Source organism: Bos indicus x Bos taurus, chromosome X (genome assembly GCF_003369695.1).
Source record: "Bos indicus x Bos taurus breed Angus x Brahman F1 hybrid chromosome X, Bos_hybrid_MaternalHap_v2.0, whole genome shotgun sequence".
NCBI lineage: Eukaryota > Metazoa > Chordata > Mammalia > Artiodactyla > Bovidae > Bos > Bos indicus x Bos taurus.
The window spans coordinates 89,480,238-89,505,278 of NC_040105.1; the positions used below are offsets into that span (position 1 = coordinate 89,480,238).

Here is a 25,041-nt window from a genome sequence, read left to right on the forward strand (position 1 = left end):
CCTTTGCTAAACTATTTTAAATTGCTTTGATGGTTGAAGTGCATGACTTTAAATGGTAGCCAGCATTATATACCTTGTATGTAAGTGCCTTTATGTTTCCTTTTATAGCTTTCAGAGAGTCATACCTTACAAAGATAATTTTAAATTGTTTTCAAAATTTTGCAGTTAAGTAAAATTAGTCCTAGAACAATAAATACCCATCAGTGCAATTTTCCGGTTGACTCAAGTTAATTTGCTGGGGGATGAGTAGTCTAGTATTTATTCAGTGTTTTTAAGATTTTCTCTGTGAACACCTACAGTAGAATCATTTAGAAATTTATCAAAAGTGAAGATTCCTGGGTCCTACTACCAGTCATCCTGAATCAAAATCAGAGGGAAATATCTAGGAATCCACATTTTAAATAGCTCTCCAGGTAATTCTCATGCACTCAATTTAAGAACTTTATTTTTTAAATTTATTTTTAACTGGAGGTAATGAAAAACAACTATTTCTGCTTTATTGACTATGCCAAAGCCTTTGACTGTGTGGATCACAATAAACTGTGGAAAATTCTGAAAGAGATGGGAATACCAGACCACCTGACCTGCCTCTTGAGAAACCTGTATGCAGGTTAGGAAGCAACAGTTAGAACTGGACATGGAACAACAGATTGGTTCCAAATAGGAAAAGGAGTACGTCAAGGCTGTATATTGTCACCCTGCTTATTTAACTTACATGCAGAGTACATCATGAGAAACGCTGGGCTGGATAAAGCACAAGCTGGAATCAAGATTGCTGGGAGAAATATCAATAACCTCAGATATGCAGATGACACCACCCTTATAGCAGAAAGTGAAGAAGAACTAAAGAGCCTCTTGATGAAAGTGAAAGAGGAGAGTGAAAAAGTTGGCCTAAAGCTCAACATTCAGAAAACGAAGATCATGGCATCTGATCCCATCACTTCATGGGAAATAGATGGGGAAACAGTAGAAACAGTGGCTGACTTTATTTTTCTGGGCTCCAAAATCACTGCAGATAGTGATTGCAGCCATGAAATTAAAAGACGCTTACTCCTTGGAAGGAAAGTTATGACCAACCTAGATAGCATATTCAAAAGCAGAGACAGTACTTTGTCAACACAAATCCATCTAGTCAAGGCTATGGTTTTCCCAGTGGTCATGTATGGATGTGAGTTGGACTATAAAGAAAGCTGAGCACCGAAGAATTGATGCTTTTGAACTGTGGTGTTGGAGAAGACTCTTGAGAGTCCCTTGGACTGCAAGGAGATCCAACCAGTCCATCCTAAAGGAGGTCAGTCCTGGGTGTTCATTGGAAGGACTGATACTAAAGCTGAAACTCCAATACTTTGGCCACCTGATGCAAAGAGCTGACTCATTGGAAAAGACCCTGATTCTGGGAAAGTTTGAGGGCAGAAGGGGAAGACAGAGGATGAGATGGTTGGATGGCATCACCAAGTCGATGGACATGAGTTTGGGTGGATTCTGGGAGTTGGTGGTGGACAGGGAGGCCTGGCGTGCTGTGGTTCATGGGGTCGTAAAGAGTCGGATACAACTGAGCAATGAACTGAACTGAATTGCTTTACACTATTGCATTGCTTTCTGCCATGTATCAACAGGAATCAGCCATAAATATATGTATGTTCTCTCCCTCTTGAATCTCCCTCTGGCCTCCCACCCCATCTCACCCCTCCAGGTTGTCCCAGAGCACCAGATTTGAGCTCCCTGCATCATACAGCAAATTTCTACTGGCTGTCTAATTTTACATATGTTAGTGTATAGGTTTCAATGCTACTCTCTCAATTTGTCCAACCCTCTCCTTCTCCGTGGCCACAAGTCTGTTCTCTGTCTGCATTTCTTGCTGCCCTGCAGATAGGTTCATCAGTACCATCTTTCTAGATTTCGTTATATATGTTAATATACAATTTAAGAACTTTAGATGATACAAGTTGTACATGAAGAATAGTGTGGTATCTAGTTGTCGTTTTGACAGATTAGCTGCTGTCATTTAATTTCAACCTCATAGTGCTTCCACTTCCAATCTATAACGGTTTGATGTTTTAATTATTTTATATTGCAGTATAGCTGATTAACAATGTTGTGATAATTTCAGGCGGCCAGCAAAGGGATGCAGCTATACACATACATGTATCCATTCTTGTCCAAACTTCCCTCCCATCCAGGCTGCCACATAACATCGAGCAGAATTCCCTGTGCTATACAGTAGGACCTTGTTGGTTATCCATTTTAAATGTAGCACTGTGTACTTGTCCACCCCAAACTCCCTGACTATTCCTTCTCCCCAAGGTTTGATGTTTGTTTGTACTTTAGGTGCTTCTCTTAACATTCCTGAAGTTCTCTTACAAGACAAAAGGTTGTACATGTGCTGACAGGGCAGCAGCTAGTATTATATCCTCAGGAAAACAGTAAGTTCTGCGGGACTTTTTCTTCATTGACACAATGAAAGAGGTTGGATTAGAATTGACCTATCCATTCTTTTCTGGATCTGACATGCTAGAACTCTTACAAAAATGAAAGTTGTTTCAAAACTATGAGGTTTTAATTTTTCCTTCTTATCAGAACAATTCAAGATGAAGCTGCATCGAGTGTAGATGAAACTACAGTGCCTAGATAGGAGGTTAAGTTCCATGTACTGGGTAAAGCTTGAGCTCTAATAAAACTAACAAGTGCTTGAAATGGGACTCTACCCATTTAGTGGTATATAACTTTAGTGGTGTACAAACTTGCCTGCACATTAGAATCACTTGGGGAGCTGTTACCTATCTTGATGTCCAGGCTACACCCAGATCAGAACTTGGGGTGGGTGACACGTTGGCATAGTCATTTTTGAACCAATATGAAGCCAAGTTTGAGAACCACTATTGTGTTTCAAACATTTGATACTATTGGACTTTTCCTATTGCTTGTGCCTTTATTAAGTACCTTAATACATATCAAGAATCTTAACAAAGGTATGTAATACTAATAAAGGCATAGAGAAGGGAATTACTTCCCTTAAGCAAGAAAAATTTCAGACTTTTCCATATGATTGAATAAGAGCTATGACAAACCTATCATTTATAGATGAAGTACAGGGCTTAGTAGATACAGGAATGGTATCTAATACAGATACTCCTTGATTATTCATAGCAAACTTCCAGTTCTGGGCTGGGTGACTAACTTTGTGTATGTTCAAAACAAGTAGGTTAACTTTATTATTTATTTTAATTGGAGGCTAATTACTTTACAATATTGTATTGGTTTTGCCATACAACATGAATCTGCCACAGGTATACATGTGTTCCCCATCCTGAACCCCCTTCCCACCTCCCTCCACGTACCATCCCTCTGGGTCATCCTAGTGCACCAGCCCCGAGTATCCTGTATCCTGCATTGAACCTGGACTGGTGATTCATTTCTTGTATGATATTATACATGTTTCAATGCCATTCTCCCAAATCATCCTGTCCTCGCCCTCTCCCAGAGTCCAAAAGACTGTTCTATATATCTGTGTCTCTTTTGCTGTCTTGCATACAGGGTCATCGTTACCATCTTTCTAAACTCCATATATATGTGTTAGTATACTGTATTGGTGTTTTCCTTTCTGGCTTACTTCACTCTGTATAATAGGCTCCAGTTTCATCCACCTCATTAGAACTGATTCAAATGTGTTCTTTTTAATGGCTGAGTAATACTCCATTGTGTATATGTATCACAGCTTTCTTATCCATTCATCTGCTGATGGACATCTAGGTTGCTTCCATGCCCTGGCTATTATAAACAGTGCTGCGATGAACACTGGGGTACATGTGTCTCTTTCAATTCTGGTTTCCTTGGTGTGTACGCCCAGTAGTGGGATTGCTGGGTCATAAGGCAGTTCTATTTCCAGTTTTTTAAGGAATCTCTACACTGTTCTCCATAGTGGCTGTACTAGTTTGCATTCCCACCAACAGTGTAAGAGGGTTCCCTTTTCTCCACACCCTCTCCAGCATTTATTGCTTGTAGACTTTTGGATCGCAGCCATTCTGACTGGCGTGAAATGGTACCTCATTGTGGTTTTGATTTGCATTTCTCTGATAATGAGTGATGTTAAGCATCTTTTCATGTATTAGCCATCGGTATGTCTTCTTTGGAGAAATGTCTGTTTAGTTCTTTGGCCCATTTTTTGTTTTGTTTTGTTTTTTAATTAAAATAGAGTTTATTAGCTTTTCTTTTAATATAAACATGAGGAAGAAAAACCACATAAGTTGTAGCATTCTTTTCAAAATAAAACTGCAATCAATACTTGAATCTCCAAGCTCCATAAACAATATTTTTTGAGGTGGTAGATTGTAATATTTTTATATCCATTATTTATCATTTATGTCTCTGTCCTTTAAAAATGATGGAACCTGTGGCACTCAATATAATGTGAAGCCTTGCTATAAAGAGAGAAAGTATTTCTGGCCCAGAAATGCTTTGTTTACAGGCAAAATTCCTAGGATTACATTTGAGAAGGTAGGAGGAGAAAGATTTTACATAGTTGAGAACACTTTTTTTTTTTTTTAGTGCTTCAAGTTTAGGTGACATCATTACCAGTTTCCTAAAAGACTGATTACTGGACCTCCCTGTCTTTTAATGGGCTTCCTGGTGGCTAAGTGGTACCCTGTGTTTTAAAAAGCCTGAGGTAAGGGTTCCTAAGATTTATCTTTCCTCAAATAACAGAACACACCTGCAGCTAGGTCAACACGCAGGACAGAAAAGCTGTTTCATATCACTTACTTTCCTATTGCTGCTGCTGCTGCTGCTGCTAAGTCGCTTCAGTCGTGTCCGACTCTGTGCGACCCCTGAGACGGCAGCCCACCAGGCTCCCCTGTCCCTGGGATTCTCCAGGCAAGAACACTGGAGTGGGTTGCCATTTCCTTCTACTGGCCCATTTTTTGATTGAGTCATTTATTTTTCTGGAATTGAGCTGCAGGAGTTGCTTGTATTTTTTTGAGATTAGTTCTTTGTCAGTTGCTTCATTTGCTCTTATTTTCTCCCAATCTGAAGGCTGTCTTTTCACCTTGCTTAGAGTTTCCTTTGTTGTACAGAAGCTTTTAATTTTCATTAGGTCCCATTTGTTTATTTTTGCTTTTATTTCCACTATTCTGGGAGGTGGGTCATAGAGGATTCGGTGATTTATGTCGGAGAGTGTTTTGCCTATATTGTCCTCTAGGAGTTTTATAGTTTCTGGTCTTACATTTAGATCTTTAATCCATTTTGAGTTTATTTTTGTGTATGGTGTTAGAAAGTGTTCTAGTTTCATTCTTTTACAAGTGGTTTGACCAGTTTTCCCAGCACCACTTAAAACAAGTAAGTTAACTTTAATATTAGCCCAACCCAAATAAAAGTGTCACACGGCCATATCCGGCCACAAAGGAAGCAAGGAAAAGTATTCTTTATTCTAGGTAGCTATCTGCTTAGCTAAAAATGGACAGAACTATTACTCTATGAGAAGAATAGGTATTAGGATACAGCTAGCAGTCTCAGCTAACCTCCTTATATTCCACTCTCTTTCCAGGATACAGTGACTGCTCTAAAACATTATAAATCCAATCAAAGCATATCAGTGGCCACAAACCATTTACTGGCTTCCTAGAGCTCTGAAGGGGCTTCTCAGGTGGCTCAGTGGTAAAGAATCCGCCTGCCAATGCAGGAGACGCAGGTTCGAATCCTGGGTTGGGAAGATCCCCTAGAGAAGGAAATGGCAACCCACTCCAGTATTCTTGCCTGGAAAATCTCTAGACAGAGGAGCCTGATGGACTGCAGTCCATGGGGTCACCAAGAGTTGGACAAAACTGAGCAACTGAGCAAGGACACAGCATGGATAGTCCATATTGGCAGAAGGTACCTAGCTAGATTTAATAACATCAAATGCTACCAGTGTCACAAAATAAGGGTTTCAAATTTCTTTAAAGACCTAGTCTTAATGTGAATAAAATTAATGCAGGATAAGTCCAACAAAGAAATAAAGGTGCTCAGATTCTTAATAGCTTACCAAAGGATTTAAATGTGTAGATCTCATGTACTATCTTAAATTAGAAACTTCAGTGAAAGGTTGTGGTCTTGTGGTAGACTATGTAATATTTTGTAATTTACAAACCAATTTTTTAATATAAAAGTGATACCATAGTAGTGTATTTGTGTTGATTTGGGAAGAATCAGCACTTACTGTCACTTGAAGATAAGGTCTTCTGATGTTTGCTATTTTCCTTAGGAAATCACCACAGTACCTATCCAATTTTTCTGTAACTGGAAATGTAGACACAGATGTTAAAACTCCAAATTTGGATAGAAACATTACTATAAAATAAATTGCCATGGAAGTTGTTTTTAAAGATCTTGAATCTTAAAAAATATTTCCTATTTCTCATTCAATATGAGAACAGAAATCACACCTGTTAAAGTGTGTAATTTTGCAATCTCAGCCTGAGGGATTTTTAGTCAACAGTTACTTAAGTATTAACTTTTCCCTTCTCCAACATTTATGTGGCACTAAAACTTAACTGCCTATTTAAGTTTCTAATAGCTTAATATGAAAACCCAGATTCTATTTGATAAAAAACAGTTTTCAACCCATATGGAAGAATCATACTGGCTCATTTAGCAAGTACATGTAGGTTTATTATAGGTCAAAAATATGGAGGAAAGACATCAAATACATTCAGAAAGAGACAACTTTTAACTTCTTTAATAACACATTCAAAATTTTAACATGAGGAGGATTCACTACTTTAATTAACTTTAAACACAATTTTAAGAACAAAAGACCACACACTGGTCAAAACATTTAGAAATTCAATGGGTATGAAGTAACAATAGAGTGGAAAACCTTACAACAACTGAATTCAGTATGCTCATTGTACAGCTGACCAAACTAAAGGCCAAGGCAACTGGAATATAACAATCCACATGTGATTTTGAAAATGACAGAAACTACCTCGGTTATGAGAAATGCAGGTTGACTGCTTTAGGGGAATGTAATCCTCAAATTAGAATTTTCCACTGTAGTCTATGGCCATACCACCTGTCTGTGCCTGATGTTGTCCAAACTCAGAAGCTAAGCACAGTCAGAGTATGGTTAGCTTATGACCACAAACTTCTTCTGGTTAGAACTTGGATGGGAGAATTCCATCATAACCCAATCTAAAATGGAAGGATGCTAAATGTCCATGAAAAGTTACTCTTGTAAGTTGGGATGCCTTAATGATGAGGCTGTAGAATAAAATGGCTACACAAATAACCACCCCTGGTGGCTCAGATGGTAAAAAAAAAAAAAAAAAATCTGCTTGCTAATGCAGGAGACCTGGTTCCATCCCCAGTCGGGAAGATGATCACAGGGAAGGGAATGGCAACTCACTCCAGTATCTTCCCTGGAGAACCCTATGGACAGAGGAGTCAGTGGGCTACAGTCTCTGGGGGTGGCAAAGTCGGTCATGATGGACACTTTCACAAATAGAACAGTGAACACAAATTCTAAGTCAAGATAATATTCATATAGAAACAAGTAACATGAATTTTCTTGATACACAAGAATTATTTTGATGATCTTTTCAAGTAATGAATTTAAAATGAAGTGTGTTAGCTCCAAATACAAGATGAACAGAAAACCACTTTAGAATTTATGTAATATTCTTGCTGAAAAACGGTTATTGAAATCACAAACAAAATAACAGAATATCTTTAAAGCAATGCTGTATTTATAACCTTCAGTAATTGCAGTTGCCAATTTTTAAGAAGTTTTATTTGGTTTGTAAATTTTGTGCAAGTAGACTTCTGTTTTATTGCTCCCCAAATTGCAGATATCCAGGATACAGATGACATGTTCTCTATCCATTTTAGATACTGCTTTGATAATATCACCTAAAAGTAAAACAGATGGAAAGTATTATAAAATAGATAAATATTTACTCAGATTAAGTATCAACAAAAGCTGATTTTTTAAATAATTAACAGTGTCTGATTTTCTCCCTCTTCCCTCAAATTCATCACACACATCCATCGAGTTATGTCACAGTAATTTCTGCAGATAACAGTAAATACATCAAACAAATGCTACAAAAAATGTCAAGATACAAGCTGGTACTCCCCATAATTAATTAATTAACTAAATAAATATGTATTTTCAAGGTCATTTAGGTGCCAAGTAAACAGTTTCCTAGTACTCCTCAAGGAAATACAAAGAATAAACTTTTCTATTTTGAAATTCAATTATCAATTATTTACAAAACTTCTAAGACATAAAGCAAAGTAAGAATAATAATTGAAGCTGCTTTTAAAGTATATTTCCTTTGAAGTAGCTTTATTAACTAACTTAGCTTTGGATATTCTTAAGCACCTTTATCAAGAGGGGATTGGGTGAGACATTGATGAAAATGGCAGAGTACAGAATTTCAGGGCTCTCTCCCTCCACTAAAGCAACTTGTAAGCTGGCAAAAAGCTCTCAAATCAGCTTTTGCAGAACTCTGGAATTTAGAACAAAACTTAACAACCTGGTGAAAGATTAATGAATAGAGATTCTGCTGCACTGTGGTAAGAGTGTGCTTGTTTTCAATTGCCCACCTACTCCCCAAATCAGCAACAGTCATGAAGATGGCAGCTTGCCCTCCTGGTACAGGTCGCTAGCATCAGAGAGAGCAATGCTGGCCTTTTTCTCAAAGATGTGGTTGTGTATTTTTGATCTCTTAGGCAGCTCCCTCAAGGTCAGATGCAATAAACTGCTTTTGTTTTACCCAGTTTGGAGCACCCCCATGACTAGGGTAGCTTTCCCAGTGGCTTTTGCTGAAAGCAAAAGCACTGATCAATCAGAGCAGATAGAGCAGGGGATAAAGTTGGGACAAGCAATAGACAGACCAAAAAGCCTGGGGAGGAAGGAGCTGGGAAGAGATGTGGGGGGAGTATTATTGGCTTTTAAGACTTCCTGTGTATTTCAAGGAATCAAGGTGGCCACTTATATGCCCATTGCTGGAAGCATGTTCAGAAAACACTCACTGTTCACCTCTGGCTAACCATCAGTCTCTGCAGAGCAGAAGTGAGGGCTAAGACAGGATCATAAACAACTGGCTAAGTACTGAAGGGGCTTCCCTGATGGCTCAGTAATAAAGAATCCACCTGTCAATGTAGGAGATGCGGGTTCAATTCCTGCGTGGGGAAGACCCCTGGAGAAGCACAGCCTGGCAAACCACTTCAGTATTCTTGCCTGGAGAATCCCATGGACAGAGGAGCCTGGCAGGCTACAGTCCATGGGGTCACAAAGAATTGGACACAACTGAGTGACTAAACAACAAAGCACCAAAGGGGCGCCACAACACAGAGTCAATCTGCAAAAAATGAGAGAGTGCTGTTTTTCTTTTCTTCCTTTTCTTGGGTAAAATGGTATTTAAGGAATCTCTTTCAAAACACTACCTGACCACTACTAAGCTACTGTATCACAGATTTCTGTGACTACACATGACAAAGATTTCATTTTAAATATGAGAAGATTAAAACATTTAGAGGTTAAGTAAAATAACCAAAGTCACAGGGTCATTCTAAACTGGACAGTCTGGCATCAAAGTATGGGCTCTGAACCTTTTGTGCTAGAGCTACTTCTCTAAAAAATTATGCTAAAAGGCTAGCAGTGCATCTACATTTTATGGGGCCTGAAAAGGTACAGTATTTGGGGGCCCTCTTTATGAAACAGAAAGAAAAATACCTCCAAAAAAAACCCCAGAAGGGCCTCGGAAGGGATTTATGCAAGTGAGAACTCCTCAAGCTTAGATTTCATCAGCTTCATGCAAAAGCCACATCTGCCACAAAATCGGATGATTGTTTTTAATCTTTAATAATTTTATTTATTTTTGTCTCTGCTAGGTGTTTGTTGCTGCATGGGCTTTTTCAAAGTTGCACAGAGTGGGGGCTAGTTGCAGTGCACAGGCATCTCACTGCGGTGGCTTCTCTTGTTGTGGAGCACAGGATCTAGGCACGTGGGCTTGAGTAGCTGTGGCCTATGGGCTCAGCAGTTGTGCTGCATGGGCTTGGTTGCTCCAAGGTATGTGGAATCATTCTGGACCAGGGATCAAACCCACATCTCCCACACTGGTGGGTGGACTCTCTACCACTCAGCCACCAGGGAAGCCCCTGATGAATTATTTAAAATTGTGCAAGTTCACTAACACACAATGAATATAATAAAAGTGCTAGGTCTTCCCTGGTGGTTCAGTGGTAAAGAATCCACTTGCCAATGCAAGAGACCTGGCTTTGATCCCTGATTCGGGAGGATCCCACATGCTGCAGAGCTACTAAGCCTGTGCGCAACAACTACTGAGCCTGTGCTCTGGAGCCTGGGAGCCATAACTGCTGACCCCATGTGCTGCAACTACTGAAGGCCTTGTGCCCCAGAGCTCATGCTTTAAAACAAGAGAAGCCACCAGAACAGAAGCCTGTGCACTGCAACTAGAGAGTAGCCATCCTTCCTCACTCCACAACTAAAGAAAAGCCCATGCAGCAACGAAGACCCAGCACAGTCAAAGTTAAAAAAAAAAAGAAAAAAAAAATTGCCAGTACTATATAGTTTTATTCTTCTTTGATTGGAATGGACTTTAATCCAGGTGCTTTGGAAAGATTTTAAGATCTTCAGATTTGATGCTAACAACAGAAACCCAAACCTTAATAATTCTAATTGCTATCATGTCATTTATAAATATTGAGTTACACAGTACCTGCAACAAAATGTATAAGTAAGTCTTCTGTTTAGGTGACTCTGCCTACTTGTGTAAATGATAACCTCTCTGTGCTTCAATCTGCTCATGCAGTAACTACATCATAGGAGGATTAAATGCATGAAAAAGCACTTTGGTAGCTGACATAACAATTAAATGTCAGCAACCATCATTTCCTACTTAAGAAAAACTGGTATTAAATTACAAATTTTTGGAGGTTTTCGTTAAATGTAATATTGCTTCTCTTGTTATCATACTGATTCTTTTCTATTTATAAATGTGTTTTGATGGGCAGTAAAACAAAGTGTCTTAAAAGTTTTAAATAGATAAAATGTGCTTTACACAGTTGTCTATAAAAAGTGCTTTATGTAATCCAAGCAATTCATACTATAAACTTCACTCTTATTGTTGTATGCAACTTTTGCTATCATGTAAATAAGTTTAAGTAAAAAGAACTAATAGATGCCCTGCTTTAAAAAATACCCTGCTATTAAATTACAATGTTCTCATTTATATTACAAAGGAATTGTTTTAAGAGGGTTATAGATTTTACCTATAAAATGAGCTTCTCTACATCTCATTTGAAATTGTTGGACTTACAAAAATTGTGTATTTTTAGGAACATCATATATGCATAAGGTGTGTGACAAAGGAACGCTGTGTTTACCTCTCCATTTCCTATTCATGGTCACATGGGAGACAAAGTGGCCTGGCCTCCCTTTAGTTAGATTAGCGTTAGTCGCTCAGTTGTGTCCAACTCTTTGCAACCCCACGGACTGTAGCCTGCCAGGCTCCTCTGTCCACGGAATTTCCCAAGCAAGAATACTGGAATGGGTTGCCGTTCCCTTCTTCAGGTTATCTTCAAAAGCCAGGGATCAAACCTGGGTCTCCTGCACTGCAGGCAAATTCTTTACCATCTAACTGAGCCACCAGTTAGGTTGAGATCATGTAAATAAGTTCTGGCAAATAAGAATGTGAGTGGAAATGATGTAGCAGTTTTGCTCCAACACAATTACAAGCCAGTCTCTTTCATCCCTTTCTTCCTCTGCCTAGACAACCCTAGAAGTCATTTGTTCCTGTTGGAGCTGCAGCAGGATGGAAGCGGGCTGCATTCCTGAATCACTGCTGGGGAGAAAGCTAATAACTGATTGCATCAGACTTGACTTGAGCAAGAAACAAACTTTTACTGTGTTAAGTCACCGAGACTTTGGAACTGCTTTGTACTGCAGCACAGTCTAACCTCTCGTGTAATACAGTGTGTTATTCCTTTCTCTGAACATAATATCGGAAATCCGGATTACCTAGAGGATAATACAATTATTTTCTTAGATGTGTTAAAACCTTTTCATACCATGTTACGCTTCTGAAATGTTTATCAATGGAAACTGCTTTCAAAGGGATGGCATGTGTATGTGTGTGTGTATACACATACATATATTCTTGTACTTAATAGTTAAAAGTATAATAGCAATTTCAATCAGTATTATTCGGTATCAGTATTATTCAACATGATTTGGGAACTATGGCTAATTGTTGGAAAAACATTAAGCTGGATCCCCCATCTCATTCTCTATACCAAAATAAATTCCAAATGGATTAAAATTTTAAACTATAAAAATGAAACCATATTAACAAAAGGAAAAAAAAAAACAAAAACGCCCAAACAACCCAATTCAAAAATGGGCAAAGGACTTAAATAAACATTTCTCCAAAGAAGATATACACATGGCCAATGAGCTCATAAAAATACGCTCACTATCATTTGTAATTAGGGAAATGCAAATCAGAACCACAATGAGATATCACTGTAGGATGGATGTTATAAAAGCAATCAAAAGCAGAGCCCCCCCCCAAAAAAAACCCCAAAATAATGTGTTGGTGAGAATGTGGAGAAATTGGGATCCTTGTGAATTGCTTATGGGAATGTAAAATGGTACAGCTGCTGTGGAAAATGGTTTGCTGGTTTCTCAAAAAGTTAAATATAGAACTACCATGCTGCTGCTGCTGCTGCTAAGTCGCTTCAGTTGTGTCTGACTCTGTGCAACCCCATAGACGGCAGCCCACCAGGCTCCTCTGTCCCTGGGATTCTCCAGGCAAGAACACTAGAGTGGGTTGCCATTTCCTTCTCCAATGCATGAAAGTGAAAAGTGAAAGTGAAGTTGCTCAGTCGTGTCTGACTCTTAACGACCCCATGGACTGCAGCCCACCAGGCTCCTCGGTCCATGGGATTTTCCAGGCAAGAGTACTGGAGTGGGGTGCCATTGCCTTCTCCGAGAACTACCATATGACTCAACAATTCCAACCCTAGGGATATTCTTAAAACGACTGAAAGCAGGGACTTAAACAGGTACTTGCACACCAATTTACATAGCAGAACTATTCACAGTGGTCAAAAGATAGAAACAACCCCAATGTCCATCAACAGACGAATGAATAAAAAAAATGTAGTGCATACATTCACCAGAAGATTGTTCAGATGTAAAAAGAAATGAAATTCTGATATATATTATAACATGGATGGACCTTGAGGATATTATACCAAGTTAGTAAGTCAGACCAAAAAGGACTAAACTGCATTACTTCTCTTAGATATCTAGAATGGGGAAATTCATGGGGACAGAAAGTAAAATAGAGGTTATTAGGAGCTAAGGAGAGGGGGGAATGGGGAGTTATTGTTTAACAGGTATAGTGTTTCTGTTTTCAGATGATGAAAATGTTCTGAAAATGGTTAACATTGATGGTTGCACAACATTGTAAATGTACTTAGTGTCACTGAATTGTACACTTTAAAATGGTTAAAGTGGTAATTTTATGTTATGCATATTTTACCAAAATACAAATTATATGTGAGTAAAAAAACATATAAAAGTATCAGAAAAAAAAAAACAGTGAATTTTAAAAAAATCTTGGACTGAGTGATGTCTTCTCGAGTCTGACATAAAATCAATAGCCACAAAAATGAAAGACTGATATATTTGAGTACATAAACATAAAATTGCTTAACAAATCAAAACAAGATTCCCATTGAATAAATTTCAAACTGATAAAAGTATTTGCAACACACAATGAAGGTTAAATTTTTACAATATGCAGAAAGAACTTACAAATTAATTTAAAAAAGAACTCATAGAAAAATGGAAAAAACTAGCATAGAAAGTTCTAGAAAGTTCACAGAAAAATATAAATGGCCAATAAATATATGAAGATACTGAACCTTAGAAATAATTCAGAACTGCAAATGAAAATAATGATAGCAATACATTTTGCCCATCACCTGCCAAAGATTAACAAGACTGATACTATCCAGTATTTTTAAAGGAGTGAGTCAAGTGGCACTCTTTCTTTTGGTTGAAGTGTGAACCGTTATAACCTTTTTGAAGGACATTTTGACAATACCTACCAAAATTTTGGGCTTCCCTGATGTCTCAGACAGTAAAGAATCTGCCTGCAATGCAGGAGACCCAGGTTCAATCCCTGGGTTGGGAAGATCCCCTGGACAAGGAGATGGCAATCCACTCTAGTATTCTTGCCCAGGAAATCCCTTGCATAGAGAAGCCTCATGGCTACAGTCCGCAGGTCACAAAGAGTCAGACACGACTGAGTGACTAACTTTCACTTTTCACTTACACCAAAATTTTAAATTTGGTGACATCTAAGAAGTAGGTAAAGGAGTACATCAAGGCTGTATATTGTCACCCTGCTTATTTAACTTATATGTAGAGTACATCATGAGAAATGCTGGGCTGAATGAAGCACAAGCTAGAATCAAGATTGCCGGGAGAAAAATCAGTAACCTCAGATATGCAGATGACACCACCCTGGTGGCAGAAAGTGAAGAAGAACTAAAGAGCCTCATGATGAAAGTGAAAGAGGAAAGTGAAAAAGTTGGCTTGAAACTCAACATTCAGAAAACTAAGATCATGGCATCCAGTCCCATCACTTCATGGCAAATAGATGGGGAAACAGTGGAAACAGTGACAGACTTTATTTTGGGGGGCTCCAAAATCACTGCAGATGGTGATTGCAGCCATGAAATTAAAAGATGCTTATTCCTTGGGAGAAAAGTTATGATCAACCTAGACAGTATATTAAAAAGCAGAGACATTACTTTGTCAACAAAGGTCTGTCTAGTGAAAGCTATGGTTTTTCCAGTAGTCATGTATGGATGTGAGAGTTGGACTATAAAGAAAGCTGAGTGCTGAAGAATTGATGCTTTTGAACTGTGGTGTTGGAGGAGACTCTTGAGAGTCCCTTTGACTACAAGGAGATCCAACCAGTCCATCCTAAAGGAAATCAGTCCTGAATATTCATTGGAAGGACTGATGCTGAAATTCCAATCCTTTGGCCACCTGATGGGAAGAAGTGACTCATTTGAAAAGACCCTGACGCTGGGAAAGATTGAAGGCGGGAGGAGAAGGGGCCGACAGAGGATGAGACAGTTGGACGGCATCACCGACTCAATGGACATGAGTTTGAGTAAGCTCCGGGACTTGGTGATAAGACAGAGAGGCCTGGCATGCTGCAGTCCATGGGGCCACAAAGAGTTGGACACGACTGAGCGACTGAACTGAACTGAAGAATTCATCTTACAGATATATAAGTGCACAAAGATTATAGATTATATATACATACACATGGGGCTTCCCTGGTGGCTCAACGGTAAAGAATCTGTCTGTCAACACAGAAGATGCGAGTTCAATCCCTAATCCAGGAAGATCCCCTGGAGGAGGAAATGGCAACCCACTCCAGTCTTCTTGCCTGGGAAATCCCATGGACAGAGGAGCCTGGCAGGCTACAGTCCATGGGGTCACAAAAGAGTAAGACACAACTTAGCAACTGAACACCAGCAACATACATTCACACAGATAGATACAGATACTCATTTCAGTACTGTTTGCCAGTATAAAAAACATTTGGAAACAATCTAAATGCCCATCAATATGTGACTAATTAAGTAAATACCGGTATAGCTACACAGTGGAGTATTTATAGCTACTAAAACGAAAGAGGTAGCTCTCTATATATTGATACTAACATGAAAACTATTCAAGTGTTAAAAGATAAAAGTTGGTTATTAAACCATGTATAGTATAATTCCATGTATGTATCTAAGAGACAGAGAAACAGACTGTATGTGTGCATGCGTGCTTGTGTATGTGAGACAGAAAGAATATACTGTCAAATGTAAAAATAATTTCTTAAAGGATTCAAATACAGGTTATCTCCAGAGAGTGGGTGGGCTGGTAGAAAGGGATGAACCTTCAAAGGCGGGAGGGAAACTTTCAGTTTTACCCTGTACCTTTTGGTATTGTTTGATTTTTTAAATTATGAACATGGATAGCTTTTATAATAAAAAACTAGTTCATAAAAATGTTGAAAAGATGATACCAATGTTATACTGTAAGCCACTGTATTACTTTATTCTGTATATTTTTAAAAATTAGTTTATTTTAATTTAATTTTATTTAATTTAATTTTATTTAATTTATTTATTTAAATTAGTTTAATTTAATCACTTTACAATATTGTGGTGGTTTTTGCCATACACTGACATGAATCAGCCATGGGTGAACATGTGTACCCCCTCCCGAACCCTGGTCCCACCTCCCTCCCCATCCCATCCCTCTGGGTTGTCCCAGTGCACCAGCTTTGAGTGCCCTGTTTCATGCACTGAACTTGGACTGGTCATGTATTTCACATATGGTAATATACGTGTTTCAATGCTATTCTCCAGAGAAGGCAATGGCACCCCACTCCAGTACACTTGCCTGGAAAATCCCATGGATGGAGGAGCCTGGTGGGCTGCAGTCCATGGGGTCGCTAGGAGTCGGACACGACTGAGCGACTTCACTTTCTCTTTTCACTTTCATGCATTGGAGAAGGAAATGGCAACCCACTCCAGTGTTCTTGCCTGGAGAATCCCAGGGACGGGGGAGCCTGGTGTGCTGCCATCTCTGGGGTCACACAGAGTCGGACACGACTGAAGTGACTTAGCATAGCATAGCAATGCTATTCTCTCAAATCATCCCACCCCCGCCTTCTCCCACAGAGTCCAAAAGTCTGTTCTTTATATCTGTGTCTCTTTTGTGTATCTTTCCGTTTGTAATTATGGAGGGAATGGAAATGTTTCGAACCAAATTGATCTGTGCTCAAATCCTAGCTGTTATCTATGTTGATGAATCTCTCTGATCTTCAGTTTAATCATCTATCAACAGGGGATAATAATGTTTACCTTGCAAGGCTCTTCTTGTTAGGATTAGTTGTAACTTATGTAAAATGTCCAGGCACAATGCTTTGCAGTGAGCTAAATGGACACTATCATTATGCCATGAAAAATATGGTATTCCATGTTTGAAATGAATTACCTTGCTTTTGATTATATCACTTCTCTCTTCTAGTGATTCTTGCCCTTCATGTCCCAAATATTAACTGCTCTGGCAGAATGGTACCAGGTATTTTCACATGATCATGTTAAGTGACTGCTGGAAGAACGCTGGCTCTAGCAAGTAGTGGGTAACTGTGAATTTTGTCTTCATTTTTTTATATCGTTAATAACATACACAAACAGCAGAAGAAACATGACAGAAGTGGATACTGCAGTGAAGCAAGAGCAAGAGTTCCACAAAGATTTAAAGTACAGATTAGGGTCCTAATTACCAAATCCAGAGTTACTGACAGTCTAAGGAGCTGAAACGTAAGAAGTAATGTGTATGCATGCTCAGCTGCGCCTGACTTTTTGCAATCCCATGGACTGCAGCTTGCCAGCCTCCTCTGTCCATGGGATTTCCCAGGCAAGAATACTGGAGTGGGGTGCCATTTTCTCCCCCAGGGAATATTCCTGACACAGGAATTAAACCCACATCTCCTGTGTTTCCTGAATTGGCAAGTAGATTCTTTACCACTGAGCCACCTGGGAAGCCCCATATGAAGTAATACTGCAAGTTAATATATCATCTTTAAAATGGACTGTGGGAAAAATAAAGAACCTTATCTCTTACAAAACTGGATACTTAAGTTCAGTTTGAAGTGAAGTGTTAGTTGCTCAGTTGTGTCTGACTCTTTGTGACCCCATGGACTTTAGCCCACCAGGCTCCTCTGTCCATGGAGTTCTCTGGGTAAGAATACTAGAGTGGGTTGCCAGGCCTTCTCCAGGGGATCTTCCTAATCCAGGGATTGAACCTGGGTCTCCCATATTGCAGGCAGTTTCTTTACCATCTGAGCCACCAGGGAAGTTCAGTTTGCAGTAACCATTACTGCCAAAAGTTACTTCATCATCAGGCACAACTCCTAAGACTTGTTTAAAAACAACATACACTCAAGAGTTTCATCAGCTTAGAAAGACCCACCACAAAATCCCAAGATAATAAGGCCTTTCTTTAGTGCTTTTTTAAAGGGAATATTCATATAATCTCAATTAAAATTGCTAGAAACTTTACCACATGCTTAGGAAATAGAAATGACAGAAGAAAGTGAATAGGATAATTATAATTGGAATGTAATTTTACTCATATATATATAAATGATTTAAAGTTCAGGATGTTAAATAGCAGCCTAAACAATTCGTTGGTTGAAGGGTTTCACTATTGGGATTACACACATGCTTAGGAGTCCCCAAGGAATTTATTGCATAGCACTTGAATAACTATTTATAAGAGAAAACAATTGTACTGTACTATAGTATGGGGCTTCCCTGGTAGCTCAGCTGGTAAAGAATCCACCTGCAATCCAGGGGACCCCAGTTTGATTCCTAGGTCAGGAAGATCCCCTGGAGAAGGGATAGGCTACCCACTCCAGTATTCCTGGGCTTCCCTGGTGGCTCAGATGGTAAAGAATCCGCCTGCAATGCGGGAAACCTGGGTTCTATCCCTGGGTTGGGAAGATCCCCTGGAGGAGGGCATGGCAACTCACTCTAGTATTCTTGCCTGGAAAATACCCATGGACAGAGGAACCTAGCAGCCAAAGTCCATGGGGCCACAAAGAATTGGTAATGACTGAGTGACTAAGCACACAGTATGGAGGCACTGAGATTTCAGGCAATTATAAGGTGAAAGGACAAATTGTCTTGCCTGAATTAAAAGGAGAGAGGAGTAGAAGCTGCACTGTTCTGTATGCATACCACTTCAGTTTAGCGAATACTTACATTTAGAAATGTATTATAAAAGAACATTCTTAATGCCTGCCTGGAATAGAAACCATTAATCTATCCAATTTTATTTTTAAATATATTCTCATTTATCTTTGGGTACCTTTACCAAATAACTCTTCAAACTGTATCAAATGTTAAAGCTAGAACTGTTTATATAGTAACATCTTAAGGTTGGGACCATTTGCATTATTAATTAATTTTATTTTCTGACTGCAAAGATCCTGAGATTGTCTTACCTGCAAGTACTCTTGAACCTGTAGTTTTTTCACTGCTAGTTGATGCCTGTGGATACACACAGCTGTAATTCATGCAGGTTAATAATGTGTCTACTTGAGATGTTTGGGCATCTTGTAGAGAATACATGGGGAGGAAAGCCACATCGATTGCTATCTCATGGTTCAGACCTGTTACAGAAAAATCACACATTATTAAAAGTGTAGTTAGTAACATGGTGCTAATGAGGCCAGATCTGATGGTCTGATCCTCACATGTGCCAGATAGCTTCAAAACTATAAAAAAATAACTTTCAAAACTAAGGGACTAAGCCCTTTGCTGTGCAAATGCTTATAAATACATTGTACTGATTGAAAGAGGAGACACTTTAGAGCAATCTAGCATCATTGTTGGAAATAACAGTCCCAAATCTTTTAAATATTGATGGATGGCTTAAATATTAATATCTAGAGAACAGCCTAGTCACAAAAATGAAGACATGTAGAGAATTTTCATCATCATTTATGATAGATGCCATTACAGGACAGGAGAATTCAGAGATAAGTACTGGTTCTCTTACTGCCATTTTGGACTTATGGATATAAGACTCAAGCAAGGCCAGGGATGGAAGTACCAAGGTTCCATTTGTCCTCAAACATACAAGAAAAATTTCAGTCACTCACCATTAGGGCGAGAAAAGGTTGCAGCTTGGGGGAACCACCACCATGCATCCTGACCTATGTCTGTTGTCTCTTTATGAGGGTCAGTGTCAGCTAGGGTGGATTAAAAAAAGACTTCTGACAGGCAAGGGTTTTAGCTGGGTATTCAAGCATGAGTAGCGCTTAAATAGAGAGAAGGGTATTTCAGGTAGGGCAGGAAGAAGCCAAAAGTACAGGCCAGAGTAAGGAAACCATCTTGACTGGATGAAGGAAAAATATGCAGAGCACAGCTTGAAAACTCTGAATTCTACCCACTCAAACCAGAACTTAGAAGTTATCCTTAACTCTTCCCTTTCATTCTTCCCTGATATTTAGTCAGCAAGTCCTATAGATTCTATGACTTCAGTATCTACACTATTCATCCCATAGCAATTCTTAAGTATAGAGCATGAGCCAATGATATGTAAACAAGTCCTTCCAGTTAAGCTGTAAACTGATCCAGAAACTCAAGTCCATTCTTTGTTTTTTATGGGTAAACAACATTAAGTTCCATAGCTTTAACTTAACAAACAACTAAGGGCTACTTAAAGCTTTTTAAGGATTACTAAAATCTGGTATTCATAAACTAAAATAGTCATACCATCTAGAATTTACTGTGGATTCCAATTCAGTATTGTAACTCCCTCATAACTCAGCAATGCTGCAAAACTCATGTCAGTGTGCATACTGGTATTCTATTTCCTTGATTCTAATACCAAATCTAAGGCATACCATCAATTTAATAATGGGTTTTTAATAAAAAGAAAACACTGCATTAAATGTACCCATTGACCATAAGATGCATTCCAACTTGCAAATGTAAAAAAAGAGAAAGAGTGCTTTAGAATTGAGAAAATATCAAGTTGGAAACCTTGATTTTTAGGAAGATAGCTTTATTATCATTGTGTCATTGACACTATTATGAGTTGCTTTCTAAATTATAGAATACTGTGAGTTTAGCTTCAACATTACTGGTAAAATTTGTCATGAGTTGTTTGGCTAAACTAGAGTTCAGAGTGCAAATGTATAAGCAAATATGCCCAAGGCCGCTGTACTTGATGTTCCTGTACATAGAATGCTCTTTCCCCAGATAAACACACAGCTTGGTCCTTCACCTCTGTTAGGTGTCTGGTGAAATGTTATTTTCTTAGGGAGACCTCCCTGACCACTCCATTTAAAATTTAGCCATTTCCAATGACAGCACTCTCCAACCCCTTTCTTTTAGCATTGATCATTATACCTCATTTCACCACAGGGCTCTGTTATCGTTTGCATTAACTCATGTAACCTCAGTCCCAAGAGCAGCACTGAGCATGCCTTAGGTGCTCAGTAAATATTTGTGAAATTGAGTAAAAGAAAGTATACGTGCGCATTTCAATGTACAATTTTCAACTACTTAGACTTTAGGACATTTGTGCACTGTATTCAAATACGAATTCATCCATATTCACAATAGCAAAAGAGATGAACACAAATATCCTCCCCACAATGTACAGGTATAATGCACTTCAATGGTGACAATTTATGTGTTACTTAGGTAACTTGCAACATACTACCTAGGTAAGTGTGGTAATATATGTGGATTATATTAAAAATTAGAGGGAAATAGAAAATCAACAAAATAAGCTCATATTCCTCTTTTGTAAAGTGTATTGTATGCAATTTATATATCTTCCTCTCAAATTCTTCGTTATCACTGTATTCCTTTTCCAATGAAAGTCTATGTGTTTGTGTGTGTATGTGTTGGGTAGGATCCCACCACCTAGCATAGTACTTGGTATATGCTATATTTTATGAAATCTAAAATATCATTGTTTTTTAAGATGATCATTATTTTTTACACCACTAAGGAAAAAAATACTACCAATTAAACAAAGGCATGGCATCAATTTTAAGATGCATATACATTTTAAAAGATATTAACATACGGGGAAAAAAGTGTGTCTTACACTGATGAAATCTGATAGTAGGTACTTAAGGTTTAAGGATTAAATTACTTTTATTATGCAATGGAATAAGGGACAGAATTAAGGGGTAGCAACAGTAACCTATACAATCCAGTGTGCTGCTCCATTTGGGATACAAGAATGAGAAGCATGTCAGTGGAATAGGATATCCTAAGGATACAGCCAGTGAAGAAACCAAGAGGAAGGGAATCCAGTTCTACTCAGATTTTAATGGTTCAAGTAGCCTTCAACATGGAAGGAGGCATTCCTCAGGGCTACAAATAATTGGTCCTGAGCCTGCAGGCTAGTGCCAAGGAGGGCAGGAATTATGTTGCTCTGCTTAGTTGCTTTAATAAGAGGAAAAAATCAAGAGAAGTAAAGCCTTATGATTTCCATGTAACTACAGCATATTACATTACTTTGATGTTAATGCAATTACTTACTTACAATTTGTGATGATTTAAATGCATTTTCCAGAAAAGGAAAAGAATGATACAAAATTTTTTGACAAAAAAAATCCTGATTAAAAAGTCTACAAAACACTATCTTAACATTCTCCTTGCTGCTGCTGCTAAGTCACTTCAGTCGTGTCCGACTCTGTGCGACCCCATAGACGGCAGCCCACCAGGCTCCCCTGTCCCTGGGATTCTCCAGGCAAGAACACTGGAGTGGGTTGCCATTTCCTTCTCCAATGCATGAAAGTGAAAAATGAAAGTGAAGTCACTCAGTCGTGTCTGATTCTTAGCGACCCCATGGACTACAGCCCACCAGGCTCCTCCGTCCACGGGATTTTCCAGGCAAGAGTACTGGAGTGGGGTGCCATTGCCTTCTCCGAACATTCTCCTTAAATTACACCTATTGTTACTGGAGTTTGTATCTCTTGATATCCAAGAGATAAACAGATGGCTTTCAGAGGTTTACTAAAGGTTGGCTGAGTAATTATTTTCCTTACTGTCTAAGTCAAATGCAAACTGAAGCTTTAATTGACTCATAGCATTTCATGAGCAACTATTAATAAATTAGTGTTTGCAGAATCAATGATGTACTAATGCCATCTTTAAGTCCGATCAAGCTTTTGAGAAGTATCTTCTTAATATTTTAAGTGAGAAACAATTCTTAAAATTGACCAACAGATTAAAAAGCTTATACTTGGGCTAAATGCATTGAAAATTTCATCTTACTTCATTCAAATATCTTCTCTTTGAAGTATGTTATTATGTAATATGCAATGGGCTGAGATTTTAGCACATACTATCTACTTATTTGAGTTAAGTGAGATGGCATAACAAGAATTATTAACACAAGAATTGGTACTTTTGGGATAGGTTTCTGATATTGCCACAGTACCCAACTGGTTGTTGGGAGCCATTTGAATTGTGGGAAGGAAGATTAATAATTCTGTGCAGTATTTTCAATAATGATTCACCCTAGAGCAGTCAGAGCTAACGACCAAGTAATGGGATTATGGTCTGAATAACCTTTCTGGCTCCCAGAATAAGACACTTCAAAATTACTGGGCCCTCCAGAGATCAGCAAGATAAAGCTGAAGGATAATAAACTACTAGAAGGTAGTATCAGTGTAGGTTGTACACTCTTAATGTCAGAAGAACTTTAAAAATCATTCAGACTTATCTGCCTTCATTGGTATAGCCAGTTATATCTGAAAACAGGGATCTAGAATAGGGGTCAGCAAACTATGAGCTGGGGGCAGGGATCAAATGTAGCTTCTACCTGGTTTCAAAGAATCCATGGCCTAGGAAACTTTTTTTTCATTTTAAATGGTTGGAAAAAAAAGAATATTTCGTGATACATGAAAATTACATGCAATTCAAATTTAACTGTCTATAAATAAAGTTTTAGTTAAACATAGTCAGGCACATTCATTTACACATTGTCTATGACTGCTTTCACACTAAAACAGCACAGCAATGAAGTATCACCTCACACCTGTCAGATCAGCCATCATTAAAAAGTAAAAATGGAACTACCATATGACTCCTGGCTATATATATATATAAAAACCCCACTAATTTGAAAAGATACACACACCCTATGTTCATAGCAGCATTAATGATAACTGCCAAGATATGGACGCAACATAAGTGACCATCAACAGATGAATGGATAAAGGAGATGTGGTGCACATGCACAATAGAATACTACTCACTCATAAAAAAGAATAAAAATTTGCCATTTGTAACAACATGGATGGACTTGCAGAGCATTATATTAAATGAAATAAGTCAGACAGAGAAAGACAAACACTATATGATATTGCTTATATGTGGAATCTAAAAAATAAAACAAACTAGTGAGTATAACAAAAAAGAGGCAGACACAGATATAGAGAACAAACTAGTTGTTATGGGAAGGGGGAAGAGAGAAGGGGGAGGGACATTATAAGGGTAAGGGATTAAGACATGATTTCTCATTATGGCCTGACTTTTACCTATCTAGTAGGTAAGACTAGAAGATATTCAGGATTCTTTTATCTTTAAAATTAAGTACCTCATCAGGAACGATCCCTTTTCTCCCTTCCTGCAAGAAAACTCACAGAAAATTACTACTGGATGCTGGTAATTTGTTATTTACAGGCACCTAGTAATACTTACTTTTTCTGTTTTATTTTATTTATTTATTTTTCTTTTTAAAAAATTTTATTTGTTTTATTTTAAATGTTCTGTTTTATTTAATCCACAGGTAGCTTATTTTTCAATGTTTTTATCCCTGTAAATCCACTTACGCCCTTGAAAAATGGTAGGATATAAAACAGTCCAATTCTAACATGAATTACAGCTGGTTAGGCATAACAACAAATTAGCCTCCTTTACATCTGATTCTTGCTTTTCGGTGACACATAAGATAGCTGAAATGTTTAGAGGATCAGTAACATGTTGAAAAGAAGAAAAATATTCAATTTCTATGACTCCAAATGAACTCATGATTTTCATGGTTACTTCTTGTGATGTATGGGAAATCTCTGCTGTAATTTGTTTCCTCGATATAAAACTAAGATAGATAAACTACCCAAAGAGACCAAGCAATGCAGTCTAGTAAAAAGAAGCATTTGAAACTTAGATCTGAGACTGTCTAACAGTCAGTGGGAATTCATACTTTTCATAAATTATATACATATACACAATCACATGGATGTAATATTTATATGTGAGGAGGTAGGGAAGAAGAGTGGGAGAGAGTAAGGGGGAAAAAGGAATCTTGATAAAGGTCAAGGTAATTCATTCCAGTACTAGAGATATAAAAATCTATGAAATACATTTTCTTTCAGGCATTAAATTAATTTGCTAATGGCATTGCATCAT

At 38.2% G+C, this 25,041-nt stretch overlaps 1 protein-coding gene across 2 annotated transcripts in view; it reads right to left on the reverse strand.

The window, feature by feature from the left end:
- Window positions 1-6,620: 6,620 nt before the first annotated feature.
- RADX (RPA1 related single stranded DNA binding protein, X-linked) overlaps window positions 6,621-25,041 on the reverse strand; it is a 99,866-nt gene continuing 81,445 nt past the window's right edge. For both annotated transcript variants that reach the window (XM_027534501.1, XM_027534502.1), the window contains exons 13-14: window positions 19,101-19,268; window positions 6,621-7,881 (exon numbers count right to left, since the gene is read on the reverse strand). In XM_027534501.1, coding sequence (XP_027390302.1) covers window positions 7,751-7,881; window positions 19,101-19,268 — 299 coding nt within the window. In that variant the 3' untranslated portion in view covers window positions 6,621-7,750. The remainder of the gene's footprint in view (window positions 7,882-19,100; window positions 19,269-25,041) is intronic.